General features: G+C 52.9%; 1 protein-coding gene across 1 annotated transcript in view; it reads left to right on the top strand.

Moving 5' to 3' along the window:
- The window catches only part of LOC116903860 (SCO-spondin-like), a 53004-nt gene extending 41329 nt beyond the window's left edge, over positions 1–11675 (top strand). The window contains 23 exon segments of the mRNA XM_032906603.1: positions 816–947; positions 1034–1280; positions 1533–1685; positions 1760–1806; positions 2008–2352; positions 2618–2785; positions 3326–3456; positions 3690–3814; positions 4024–4070; positions 4280–4540; positions 4853–5011; positions 5180–5296; positions 5915–6053; positions 6196–6398; positions 7042–7169; positions 7276–7418; positions 7512–7558; positions 8296–8504; positions 9003–9098; positions 9231–9300; positions 9554–9684; positions 10845–10995; positions 11514–11675. Coding sequence (XP_032762494.1) covers positions 816–947; positions 1034–1280; positions 1533–1685; positions 1760–1806; positions 2008–2352; positions 2618–2785; positions 3326–3456; positions 3690–3814; positions 4024–4070; positions 4280–4540; positions 4853–5011; positions 5180–5296; positions 5915–6053; positions 6196–6398; positions 7042–7169; positions 7276–7418; positions 7512–7558; positions 8296–8504; positions 9003–9098; positions 9231–9300; positions 9554–9684; positions 10845–10995; positions 11514–11536 — 3272 coding nt within the window. The 3' untranslated portion in view covers positions 11537–11675.
- The last annotated feature ends 1703 nt before the right edge of the window (positions 11676–13378 follow it).

Genomic DNA, 13378 nt, shown 5'->3' with positions numbered 1-13378 from the left:
ACTGTAATCGAGCCCTCCTTCCCCACTCCTCTCTTAGCTTGGTTACTCCAAGACCCCTTTGTCAGGAGATCCCCATTCATACTGCACCCTGCCTCACACTTCAGACCAGGGCCATAACCATTAGGTGAGAGTGTTAGCTTCTGAGAGGTACAAATGTAGTCTGGCTTCACAAACACGAATTGGATGACCAGCTAGGTTCTGAGAACTTACTGGAAGTGAGAGGAGCTCTCTGTGCACTTACAGTAACTTAACTCCAGGACTCTGCCGAGCCCCTAATGTTTCAGTTCATACAATATGGGGTGGGGATGCCGGGGGAATGGACTCTGGAGCCTCTAGGAGTCATTGACAGGAAAGAAAGAGGGGTTATCTTAGTTTGGGTTTTATAGCTGACCACAGCTACTCCTATATAAGAAAACATTGGGGCTGGCTTACAATTTTAGAGGTTTAATTCATTATCATCATGGTGGAAAACATGGAAGCTACAGGCAGATTTGGTGCCAGAGGAGCTGAGAGTTCTGTGTCTTGATCCACAGGCAGCCGAAGGGGACTGGATTTAACACTGAGAGGAGCTTGAGCATAGGAGATCTCAAAGCCCACCCCCCAACACCCACCCCTATCCCCACCCCCACCCCTGCAGTGATTCACTTCCTTCAACAAGGCCACACCTACTCCACCAAGGCCACACCTCCTAATAGTGCCACTCTCCGTGGGCCAAGCATTCAAACACATGCGTCTATGGGGGCCATTCCTAGTCAAACCACCACAGGGGTCTTGGAGCACCCATGTATCCTTGACACTGGGCTTATCCCCAACAGAGAAAGACTGCCCAGCGGGCATGGAAATGGTGAGCTGTGCCAACCGCTGCCCCTACAGCTGCTCAGACCTGCAGGAGGCAGTCATGTGTCAGGAGGACCAGGCCTGCCAGTTGGGCTGTCGCTGCTCTGAAGGTATATGCTAGGGATCTTTCTGGCATCTCAGTGGGAAGGCAGGTGTGTGGTCTAGATGCCAACATCAATCTGCTGCCTCCCCACAGGGTTTCTGGAGCAGGATGGAGGGTGTGTACCAGTTGGGCACTGTGAATGCACAGATGCCCAGGGCCGCAGCTGGGCCCCAGGGAGCCAGCATCAGGATGCCTGCAACAACTGTTCCTGTCAGGCTGGGCAACTCTCCTGTACTGCTCAGCCCTGCCCATCTCCTGCCCACTGTGCCTGGAGCCACTGGTCTGCCTGGAGTGCCTGCAGTCATTCATGTGGACCTCATGGGCAGCAGAGTCGCTTTAGGTATGGGACTGGATAATAAGGTTCTCCAGCCTAACATGTCCTCTCTGACAGAATTCCTGCATGCTTCCTGGTTTCATCAGTGACTTTGCTCCATCCCATGCCCTGGCCCGGTTTGAGTTGGTCACCTAGGCCTTTTCTTAGCCACCATGATGCTCACCCTGGACTTCCCCCACACCTTGCTGCCAGAAGGATTATGTAGAGCATGCATTTCTGCCACCCCCTCCCACTGCCTTTGCCCCTGGCCCTGCCCAGGTCCTCCACATCAGGCTCATGGGCCCTGGAGTGTCAGAAGGAGCAGTCACAGAGCCAGCCGTGCCCTGAGGACCCCTGCCCACCCCTGTGCCTACATGAAGCCCACCTTCATGTTCTGGGGGACAACTGGCTGCACGGAGAATGCCAGCAATGGTAAGTACAGTCCAGGAAAGGGTGACCCACTGTCCTGCTCGACAGCAAGACCCTGAATCGAAGCTCTTTTCTAGTTCCTGCACCCCAGAGGGAGTCATCTGCAAAGACGCTGACTGTGCAGGTGTGTGTTTCATTCTGTCCCCCACCCCCTCAGCATCCCTTCACTGGCCTTGTGTTTTGTAGCTCATCTCTTCTATGTCCTCTGTTCCCCTCATACACACATACACAGTGCCACCCTCTGTGCTACAAGGATTCCCAACTAACCTCTGAGTCTTCACTAACCCTCACCTCACCACTCTAACCTCTCCTGGCCCTTTCACAGTGCCCGGAGGCTGGACATTGTGGTCCTCCTGGTCCTACTGCTCTGTCTCATGTGGAGGCGGAAGCCAGGTTCGCACTCGATCCTGCATGGTGTCAGCCGCTCAGCATGGGAGCCCGTCTTGCCAGGGCCCAGACACCCAGACCCAGCACTGTGGGCAGCAGCTGTGCCTGCAGCTGCTAGAGATCTGCTCCTGGGGACCATGGGGACCCTGTTCCCGCAGCTGTGGCACAGGTCTGGCCTCCCGCTCTGGATCCTGTCCCTGTCTACTGACCAAAGAGGACTCAGAGTGTAATGACACATTCTCAGGCCTGGATACCCAGGCCTGCTACCCAGGGCCCTGCCAGGGTGAGTTGTTCCTCTGCTTTTCTTCCCTGGAAAATTCAGGGAATAAATGTTTGCTTGTGCCAGATTCTCTCTCTAAATGTCCCTAATCTACTCCACAGCAACTACTTTATTCCCTTCAGAGCCCTTTGTTGTGTGCTCTCTTTGCTTACTTTGAGAGACCCCACCCAGCAGGGCCTTTCTCTTCCCTTTCCCAGCTAAGGAGGAGAGGGATATGGGCACAGGGAATGGTGTAGGATCCCCAGCCTACATCCCTGCCCCTCTCTAGAGGACTGCATGTGGAGTGACTGGAGCAGCTGGACACGATGCTCCTGTAAGATCTTGGTGCAGCAGCGTTATCGACATCAGGTACCAACACCTGGCCAGGCTGGAGAGGGCACCCTTTGCACCGGTCTGGATGGCCACTTCCGACCTTGCGCCATTGGCAACTGCTCAGGTAAGGTCCAGGAATGAGAGGTCAAGAAGCTGAGTGGGAAGAGGGTCAGTACAAACGCCCAGGGTTTGCACTGACCCTTGCCCTGAGAATACAGTCATGCTTGCTCTGTCCCACCCACTCGTTCCTTCCTTATGATGTCTCACTGTGATTTCCCACTTACCAGCTGTGCCTTATCCCCTTGTAGGTGCCCGGGCAGGTTATGTTACCTGGCTTCTGTTGAAGCTGTCCCTCATCTTGTCCCTTTGTGCCCCACCTGCCAATCCCTAGAGTACCCACCACAATTCTGACTCTCACAGTCCCTCCTCTTGCAGCTTCTTGGATCTTGGGGCCCAACCATTCTAACCTTTTCTGAGGCACATGAGCTAAGCGGGAAAAGTTGGGGACAATAGTCTTGACAGGCAGCAGAAGAACCGTCTTGTATTGTCTGTTACCAAGTGACCTCTCAAAGGTGTCGCTGGAACCATGTAGCATGAGCTCTGTTTTGTGGTAGACGGTGCCCATGGGCTGTCTCTCCACCAGCATCCCTCCCTCTCCCTTCAGAGGACAGTTGTCTACCTCCCTTTGAGTTCCAGTCTTGTGGGTCCCCCTGTGCTGGGCTCTGTGCCACACATCTGAGCAATCGGCTCTGCCAGGACCTGCCACCTTGCCAGCCTGGATGCTACTGCCCCAAGGTGAGTTCTAGAAGATGGTGAGGCACTCAAGAGGGGAGTGCTCTGCCCAAGCCCCCCACCCCAGCTCCCCTCTCTAGGGTGCCCATAGGGAGTATATCACTTCCATACTGGAACCTCTCCCCACCTCATCATCACACACATGTGCACTGCAAGAGGCCAGCATGGTGCAGGGCACGTAGGTGACAGTGGGCCCTTTGCAGTCCCAAGTTGTCCTGGTTTTTCCTTCTGCACAGGGACTGCTGGAGCAGGATGGAGGTTGTATTCTCCCAGAGCAGTGTAACTGTTGGCATACCTCAGGAGAGGGAGCTAGGGTGACCCTGGCCCCTGGGCACCGCCTGCAGCTGGGTTGTAAGGAATGGTGAGTAACAGGGGAAAGAAGGGCAGAAGTGGGGAGGGCAAGGGTACCCTGATCCAGCAGATGCCAAACTGAGAGCAAGTGACCCCAAGATGGCCAACTTTAAAGGTCTTTCACCTTGCACCAGAGGGCCCAGCTCTCAGGTTGTTGAGCCATTCAGGGCTCAGCAGATCCCTGTTTCCAAAGCCCACCCTGCTGTGTCCCTCCTACAGTGTATGCCAGAGCGGAGAGCTGCAGTGTTCCAGCCAAGGGTGCGAAGGTAATTCTGACCTTAGGAGACTTGTCCCTGTTAGCCCAGGGCTGAGGGCCCTCAGCACATGGAGCTTGCATTGCTAAGGCCAGGCCAGTCCTAGACAAATAGTACCTGCCCTGCCCTGACACCTTTCCTATTGGTCACTTCCTGCCTGCCTACCGGGCTATCTGGGCTGTAAATTTCCTGAGATCAACACAAACCCTTTCTCCTTCTAGGTCTTCTGCCTTTGACTGGATGGTCAGAGTGGTCACCTTGTGGGCCCTGCCTGCCCCAAAGTGCCCTAGCCCCTGACTCCAGAACTGCCCTGGAGGTGCACTGGCTTCTGAACACATCGGTCACTCTGCTGGCTTCAGAGCAGTACCGGCACCGGCTCTGCTTGGACCCTGAGACGGGGCGGCCCTGGGCAGGAGATCCTGCCCTTTGCACTGTGCCTCTCAGTCAGCAGCGCCTGTGCTCTGACCCCGGAGCCTGCCATGGTAAAGGAGGGATACCGCCAGCAGGCGGGATGGATTTGGCGAGCTAGCAACAGGGAGCTGTCCAGATGGGGCCAGTCACAGGTTCATTTCAGTATGGAGTGGGGCAACCTGTTAAGCCTCCTGGCAGCTTACTTGCCACAGGGCAGGCTGGATTTGAGACTTGATGGAATAACCATAGCAGTTGGAAAAACCACAAAGGGACTGTGAAGGGCCTTGGGGCATTTTTCCAGGGGGAGGAGGCAAAGTCTGAGGTGAATGCCTGAGGCAGGTGGGGCCTGAGCCACTGATTTCCATTTAATTTTTCCTTCTCAGACACATGCCAGTGGGGACCTTGGGGACCTTGGAGCCCCTGCCAAGTGCCCTGCAGTGGAGGATTCAAGCTACGCTGGAGAGAGGCAAGCAACAACTCTGTGGGAGACTGCCGTGGACCATGGGCTCAAACAGAAAGCTGCAATATGGGATCTTGCCCAGGTAATCAGTATCCCAGCATCCCAAGGGTATGGAGACTGGAACATTGGAAATGGCCCCTGAGGGGAGATTGGTGCCTCTGCCCTGGTGGTTTATAGTGGAAGAGAGGGTCTGCTGGGGATGGGGTGGGCAAGAGTGCCCCCAGTATACACTTTTACTTCTGGATCCCAGGTGAGAGCTGTGAGACCAGGGACACTGTGTTTACCCTGGACTGTGCCAACCAATGTCCTCGCAGCTGTGCTGACCTCTGGGAAGGTGTTCAGTGTCTACAGGGACCCTGCAGCCCAGGTATCTGGCCTGGGGAATCTGGGTTGCCCAGACTCTCTTCACTACAGGAGCAGGGGTAAAGGAAACCGTCAGGCTATTGATCATGGCAGGGCAAGAAAGTAAGTCCTCGAGTCACTTCCAGCAATCACGTTGAGTCCCTCCTAGTGACTCCATCAAAACCTGCTGGGTTGCCAGCTGTGGTGACACACATCAATAAATGTGTGTCATTTGAGAGCCTGAAGCATAAGGTTTGCTATGAGTTTAAGGCCAGCCTAGGTTATGTAGCAAGATCCTGTCTTAAAACAATGTGCTGTATAGAGGAGCACAGAGGTGTCTCCTACACATGGCCAGCAGGTAAGACCAGCTTTGGATCCAGTTGAGTTGCTGAAGGGATCCATTATGTAAACCTTGTCCCAGTGTAGGATTTTATAACCTTTTTATTAGCATATATTAATTTTGTACAAGATAATGGGTCACAGCTTCATAACGCACACATGATACTTTCCCCACTTTCTCACCATTCCTTTTCTTCATTCTCCCAGCTCTTCTTCCTCCTGACCCCTTTTCTCCTTAACAGTAAATCATCCTTCCACAATTTCACGTCTTTTTAAAGCATTGAATCTTGCTTGCCTCTCTCAGGTTGCCGATGCCCCCCTGGTCAGCTGGTGCAGGATGGACACTGCGTGCCTATCTCCTCTTGCCGCTGTGGCCTGCCCAGTGCCAATGCCTCATGGGAGCTGGCCCCCACACAGGTGGTCCAGCTGGACTGCCATAATTGGTATGTTGCCATGCTGCCAAACCAGGCTACGGGCTTTGGGTGGGTGACATGGGGCAGGTCAAGGCCATGGGCAATGCTGGGGAATGAAAGCTGTTTGTCACAACGTGGGGCCTGAGCCCTTGGGTGTGCACACTGTCCACAGCACATGCATCAATGGGACCCTGATGTGTCCATACCCTGAGTGTCCAGTCCTGGGACCTTGGTCACCCTGGAGTGAGTGCTCTACTGTCTGTGGTGGGGGCACCATGGTGCGCTACAGGAGTTGTGAGGAGCATCCTGATGGTGCACCATGCCAGGCCCTGGATATGGAGCAACGACTAGAGTGTAACCTGCAAACCTGCCCTGGTGAGTGCCCTGGGCCTGGGGTTGCTCAGCCCTGGAGGCAGAATGTTTTATCTGCTGTGTGAAGTTTACCCTTGGGTTATTCAAATGTTGATTCTCTGTCCTCACATCAGTTTCAATCCAGATACTTTGAAATGCTTATACCAAGAATCTCCTGTCTCAAGGTTGTGTAAACAGTTCATGCTGTATATTCTTGTCAGTAAATGCTGATCACTCAGTGGCTGGGCAGAATAGTGAATAGGGCAGGGTATCCACTGGCAGAGGAGTGAGAGAGGGAGATGGCGGGGAGCAGGAGGATGGGAGAATTGAAATCATGAAGAAGGGGTCTGAAGGGCCAGGTCAATAATAATATATAGGATTCATGGGATGGGGCCAGGAGGGAGTCAGATTAGCATAGGAGGTAAAGGTAGATCATTTAATTGTTTGACTACTGAGGTGCAGTTTTGAATAAATCTTACATCTTTTGAGTGGATATTGGGGAATAGCATAAGGTAAAGAAATACAGCCTCTTTATTAATTCATCTTTATATTTATATAAGGATAATTCATGTACCCAGTCCTCGTCTTTGCTGGCCGTGTGCAGTAGGTAGAAGAGATCCTCTGTAACCTGCAAGTCCCCTTCTCACTGCATATGTGTGTTTCTCAGAGTGCCCGCCTGGGCAGGTGCTCAGTACCTGTGCCACTTTGTGCCCCAGCTTCTGCTCCCACTTGTGGCCCAGCACCATCTGTGTGCGGGAGCCCTGCCAGCTTGGCTGTGGCTGCCCTGGGGGACAGGTGAGTCTGGCCTCTGGTTCTGGTTTCTGTTGGGGAGGGAATGGAAGGAGGTGCAGTTGGAGAGGCATGTGGCCAGGTTGAGTGTAACTGAACCTATCTGCCTCAGCTGCTACACAATGGCACATGCATTCCCCCTGAGGCCTGTCCCTGCACCCGGCTTTCCCTGCCCTGGGGCCTCACCCTACCCTTGGAAGAGCAGGCCCAGGAGCTGCCCTCAGGGACTGTGCTCACCTGGAACTGCACACACTGGTGAGGTGCTGGAGCCTGGGTGGAGGGCAGAGTTGTTGAGAATGGGGTGAGGAGGGACAGGGGTCGTCTGAGCAGTCGCTTCTGTCTTCTTAGCACCTGTCAAGGTGGAGTCTTCATCTGCTCCCATACGGACTGTCAGGGTAAGACATGGCTATCCTTGTCCCTCCAAAGCCAAGACTCTGCTTAGGGAAAGAGGGGCCCTATCTACAATCCAGGCTAAGCAACTTGCTTTGGGAAATGACCTGCTCCTTGTCCCATGGCCCAATTCCCTGCCCTGAGGCCCAACACTTCCCATCCACAATCCCAGAGCACCCTGTGTGTCTTTTCTACTGATGGAGGTATTTGCCAATACAGTACGTGTACCCTGAGTCAGGCTGTATGAATGAGGCCAGGAAGTAAACCATGCTTCCTGCCGAGGTCCAGGGGGTGAATGGAGAAGAGGAATCTGGCTTGGGAAACCCCAGATCTTCAGCATTCAACTTCTGGGCTGCCCACCTTTGCCATGCTGCTATCTGTAGATCCAGACATAGGGTTTGCAGGTTCTGAAGCACCAAACCTGACTGCCGAATGAAGGAGGGCCAGCCGCCAGAACACCTAAAGACAGGAGAGTGTCTCTGAGTTTCTAGGCCGCAGGGAGCACCCTTGGGATGTGACAGGGAACTGGAAGTGCAGAGGTGAGGTGGGCAGAATTGGTTATAGAGTGAGAGCTGCCTGGCCAAGTGTTTGATGAATGGGTCAGAGGGAGAGGCACAGCTATAGATGGCAGCTGGAGCCAGGAGGCGGCATAGGGAGAGGTCAGGTGGCGTTCCCAAGGCATGTCTAGTGGGGCGGGTGGTCTAGGTTGGAGCCAGAGCTGACAGATACACTCTTCCTGCAGAGTGCCCTCCTGGGGAAATATGGCAGCTTGGGGAGCTGAGGCCTTGCGAGAAGACATGCCGCGAAATGAACAAGACACAGGCTTGGAGCAACTGCACGGAGGTGCAGGTTCCAGGCTGTGTGTGTCAGCTGGGGCACTTCCGCAGCCACACAGGTCTCTGTGTTCCCGAAGACCACTGTGAATGTTGGCACCATGGGAGTCCCCATCTGGTGAGACAACAGTCACTTTTCTTGGCCAAGGACTTCCCACCTACTGATCTGTAGCTGTACTGACTCCCTACTTCCAGCCCTGCAGTAGCAGGCAGACTCTGCCTTCTCAGGACCCAGCTAGCCCTAGGTTGAAATCCCCCCTGCTCCTAGCCAGCCTCCAGTCCTGGGCTGTTGCTCTGGCTGAAACTCCCAGGCTGGATTTAGAACTGAGATGGTACCATGGAAATCCCAGGGGACAGCTCAACGAGTAAGGCATGTATTGCTCTTGCAGAGGATCTGAGTTTAGTTCCCAGCACCCACATCTGGTGGCTCACCACCATCTATAACTTCAGCTCCAGGGGATCTGAGCCCTTTCTGGTCTCCACAAGCACTTACACACACGCACGCACACACGCACTCGCACATGTATATACACACGTTTAAAAATAAGAATAAAATCTTTAAAAAGAAGAAGAGAAAATCTGAGAGTGACCAACTAGAGCGTTTCCCCTCCTGCAGCCTGGATCTCAATGGCAGGAGGCCTGTGAGAGCTGCCGCTGCCTCCACGGGAAGAGTGTTTGCACTCAACACTGCCCAGAACTCAGCTGTGCTCAGGTACTCCGTGGCCCTGTAGCCCTCTTGGCAGCCTCCTACTACCTTCCATATGTGGCTGGTCATGGGGTCTCTAGGCAGGCAGTGTGGGGTGATGCATGTCCTCCTGTGTGAATTATGGGTGGCTCTCTGTAGGGTGAAGTGGTCGTGCAGGAGCCAGGGAGCTGTTGTCCCATTTGTCAGCAGGACACTCTGGGTACAGAGGGTAGGAGAACCTGTATAATGCCTTCTCCTGGTCTGCACCTTTCTGCCTCACAATCTCATGCCCCGCCTGCTATGTTCCCGCATTTTCCAGGCTTGCCTGCATGGGGATCATAGTGGCTCCCTCATCCCAGGCCCTGCCCTAAAGTACTCCCCCCAACCCGCAACCCCTGCCCTGCTGCCCACACCTCTCAAGCACACCTCATCACTCAGTCATAGCCTCTTCCTCTGTCTTGGTGCTACTCTCTTACCTCCAGAGGAGGAGCCAGTCTCCTGCAGGCACCTCACAGAACTCAGAAACCTCACCAAGGGTCCCTGTCACCTGGATCAGGTAGAAGTGAGCTACTGCAGTGGACACTGCAGGTCCAGCACCAATGTCATGACTGAGGTGAGCTGGGGGCTGTCATAAAATTCCATGGGACAGGTCAGTCAGTGACTCTGTGGGGTTTGGCACTATCTGAGGACCTGGGAAAGACCCAGAGAACATGAGGAACATTGGCCATTCTCATAGAGCTGACAGAACTGGAGCTATGGAGGGTCAGAGCCCTTATCCAAGGTCATGGTATACACACATCCCCAGAGAATGCCTCTCAGACATACTATGTTCCTCTAAGCCAATAAGCTGAGATCTCCACAAAGAAAGGCTTGAGGAGGGAAAGTGGCTGTCATGCTCCCATTGTGCTCACGCAGGAGGGTACCCAGAGTTGGCCTTTTATAGTTAGGCTCTCCTGGGCTTTCTCTGTAATGTCTACACCTGAGCAAGCCCAGAATCAATTCTCTCTGCTCACTCCCCTTTGACCCAGCTCCAACCCCTGACTTCCTTAACTTCCAAACTGGAAATTGTAACTTAGGCCACTGGCATCCCTTTGAATGGAGACCAGATCCTGACCCCCAGCAGCTCACATCCATTCTTAAGTCTGTTCCCTTCTGCTTCCACCAAACTGGGTTAGCTAGTGCTGGAAGACAGTGGTGATTTCTCTCTGGTTCCCAGAGATGCTGCCTCTCAGTCCTGTGCTGTGGTGTTGCTGGCCTGAGTGCCCCTGCCCTCCTGGGGACACTTTCTCCAAACACACTTGAAACTTTTAAATGACAGAGTAAAGAAAGAAAAAAGGAATAGTTAGGAGATGATAACCTTTGTCATTTTGAACTTGATAGTGTATGGATGTCTGGAAAAGTTATTAGCTATACAAAGATTACAGGAAAAAAATTAAGCCACTATTGAGTTGGGCAGGAGGGTCTGCTCTGGAAGGATCCCAACTGTGCACTTAGGACTTGCTAGCAGTTTCGTGCATGACTAGCCCGTTTCCTTCTAGACACCCTTAGAGTGGAATCCACATCCTTACCCTGATGCAGCCATTCACTGGGTGTTCCGATGTGCTGGGGCTGAGTGAAGAAAATGGGCTTCCTGAAAAGGGAGCTTGGGAGGCCACGCTACCTTGGGGGTCCAGGACCATTGGAACTTGGCCCTTCCTTTGAAGGGAAAGGCCAGGGGAAGGGAGGAAGACTCCATTTGGTTCCCTACAGACCAAACCAGCCTCTCTTGCCCAGGAACCCTACCTGCAGAGCCAGTGCGACTGCTGTAGCTACAGACTGGATCCGGACAGCCCCGTGCGGATCCTGAACCTCCTTTGCCCTGATGGCCGCACGGAGCCAGTGGTGTTGCCAGTGATTCACAGCTGCCACTGCAGTGCCTGTCAGGGTGGGTCTGGCCTGGGAGGAGAGGGCAGGGCTCCTGGTGGGCAGGGCTCCACAAGACCGGCTGGGACCAAGCCAGACTTCTCCTTAAGGAGGCCTTAGGAATGTGCACAGTGCACCATCCCATTCTTCCTCGGGTTTTGCCAGTCCTCTCTGATCCTTTCCCCTCCTCGACATTCTGCTTTTTTCTTTTCCAATTACACGTACACTTGGCTCAAATCTCAGTCTTCCACTGAGGTCAGTACTCATAATGCCATCCCTTAAATGGGCCCGGCATCTACACATGCTTGCAGGAAGGACTCTGGAAGGGCAGACCTGGGAGGTAGCTGGCAGATTAAGTTACGTATGTGATGTGTACTAACTGAAGGACAGCTCAACCTAGGAGGGGGCCAGAGCTGGCTGCAGTTCCTTCAGCTTCCTTCAGGCAGCCCTGTCTCAGCCCCCACTGCTGCTGCCCTGCCCCATCCTGTCTCACTTGACCGTGCTGCCTCTCATTGCACCATCTCAAAATTCTGTTTGCAGGTGGTGAGTTCTCAAAGCACTGACAGGCTCTGCTGGATGCTGCCACTGTTGTCTCCCCTGTGAGCACAGGGCTCGGTGGCACCCTCTACTTCCTTCTGTGCCCAGTTAACGCCTCTGACCTGTGAACCATGCTGTGGTGTTAGCACATTCCAAATAAAGTAGTGCTGACAAGCTATCATGTGGTCTCTGTTCCTGTACCAACAGGGGTTGGAGGGAGAGTTCAGCCTGGGGCTGGGCAGCAGCTCCAATGGGCCCACCATATGTTCATCATGGTACTCACTGTGACTTGAACCTGTCACTCTCCATCTCTGCCCCAGTTTCTTCAGCTGTAGTAGGACAGGGTTGACTCTAAAGTCTGAAGGGCTCCTGTATTAGACACGAGTGTCCCTGGTCATATCCTCCAACCCAGTGTGGTTCCATCACAACACAGAATTCTGGAACATTCAAGCAATTCTCCTCTTAACAGCAGTTTTAGTGAACTTATATGGAAAGAAACTCCTTCTGCCTCCCCGTGTGTGTGTGTGTGTGTGTGTGTGTGTGTGTGTGTGTGTGTTGTGTATGTACACAAATGTGTGATTTTCAAGACATGGTCTCCCTGTGTAACCCTGGCTGACCTGGAATTCACTACATAGACCAGGATGGCCTTAAACTCAACAGAAATCCACCTCCTGTGCCTCCCGAGTACTTGGATCACTGGTGTAAGGTACCACCCTCACCCCCTAGCCTGAAATTCTTGCAACTTAATTTTAAACTTCGATGACTTTAGAAGGAAGTAATCAGAGCTATACAAACATCACCTCCATCCAGGTTTAGAACATTTCCATTGTTCCCTGGCCACTGACAATCAACCTCTCCTACTTCTAGCTCCAGGTAAGCACTATGTGCTTTTCATTTCAACAGAATTGCCCTTTCTGGACATTTCATGTAAAGGCCTGGCCTCTTTCCATCAACCCGGAAATTCCGAGGTTCCTGACATTATATCATGTAACAGTGGCTCATTCCCTTTTACGGCTAATTAGTAACCACTGCATGGATCATCTGCAGAATGCCTGTGATCTGCTCGCTGATAGACATTGCTCATGGCTTGCCTATTTGCCAGTTGATAGACATTCCCGTTGCTGCTGATTTTTCTGTTATGCATAAAGTTATTATGATCATTTTGCACAAGTCTTGTGTGGGCTTTTATATCTTTTATATCCCCAGCACCTTTAGAGAAAGTGGGCTGGACAGTCCTCATCTATGACCCCAGCACTGGAGGTAGAGAGATACCTCCAGTGTGTCTATTGTTGGCCAGTCAGCCTTGCAGAAAAGCCAGTTCTAGGTTCAGTGAGAGACCCTGTTTAGTTAGGGTTTCACTGCTGTGAACAGACACCATGACCAAGACAACTCTTATAAGGACAACATTTAGTTGGGGCTGGCTTACACATTCAGAGGTTCAGTCCATTATCATCAAGGTGGGCAGCATCCAGGCAGGCATGGTGCAGGAGGAGCTGAGAGTTCTACATCTTCATCTGAAGGTACTAGGAGAAGACTGGCTCCCATGTGGTTAGGAGGAGGGTCTCATTGCCCACCCTCAGTGACACACTTCCTTCAACAAGGCCACACCTCCTAATAGTGCCACTCCCTGGGCCAAGCATATTCAAACCACCATAGACTTTTTTCAAAATCCAAGGTATAGGCTGTATAAAGACAGCCTATAAAGAGATAGGCTCCTGCACATATGTGTAACACACACACACACACACACACACACACACACACACACACACACCACACAGTAAACCCAGCATGATGGCCCAGACTGTAAACAACAGCATGTAGGTTCAGTGAGGAACCCTGTCTCAAAATTCAAAGTATAGGGTGTG

Source organism: Rattus rattus, chromosome 6 (genome assembly GCF_011064425.1).
Source record: "Rattus rattus isolate New Zealand chromosome 6, Rrattus_CSIRO_v1, whole genome shotgun sequence".
Taxonomy (NCBI): Eukaryota; Metazoa; Chordata; class Mammalia; order Rodentia; family Muridae; genus Rattus; species Rattus rattus.
This window is presented reverse-complemented; position numbering and strand designations above follow the sequence as displayed.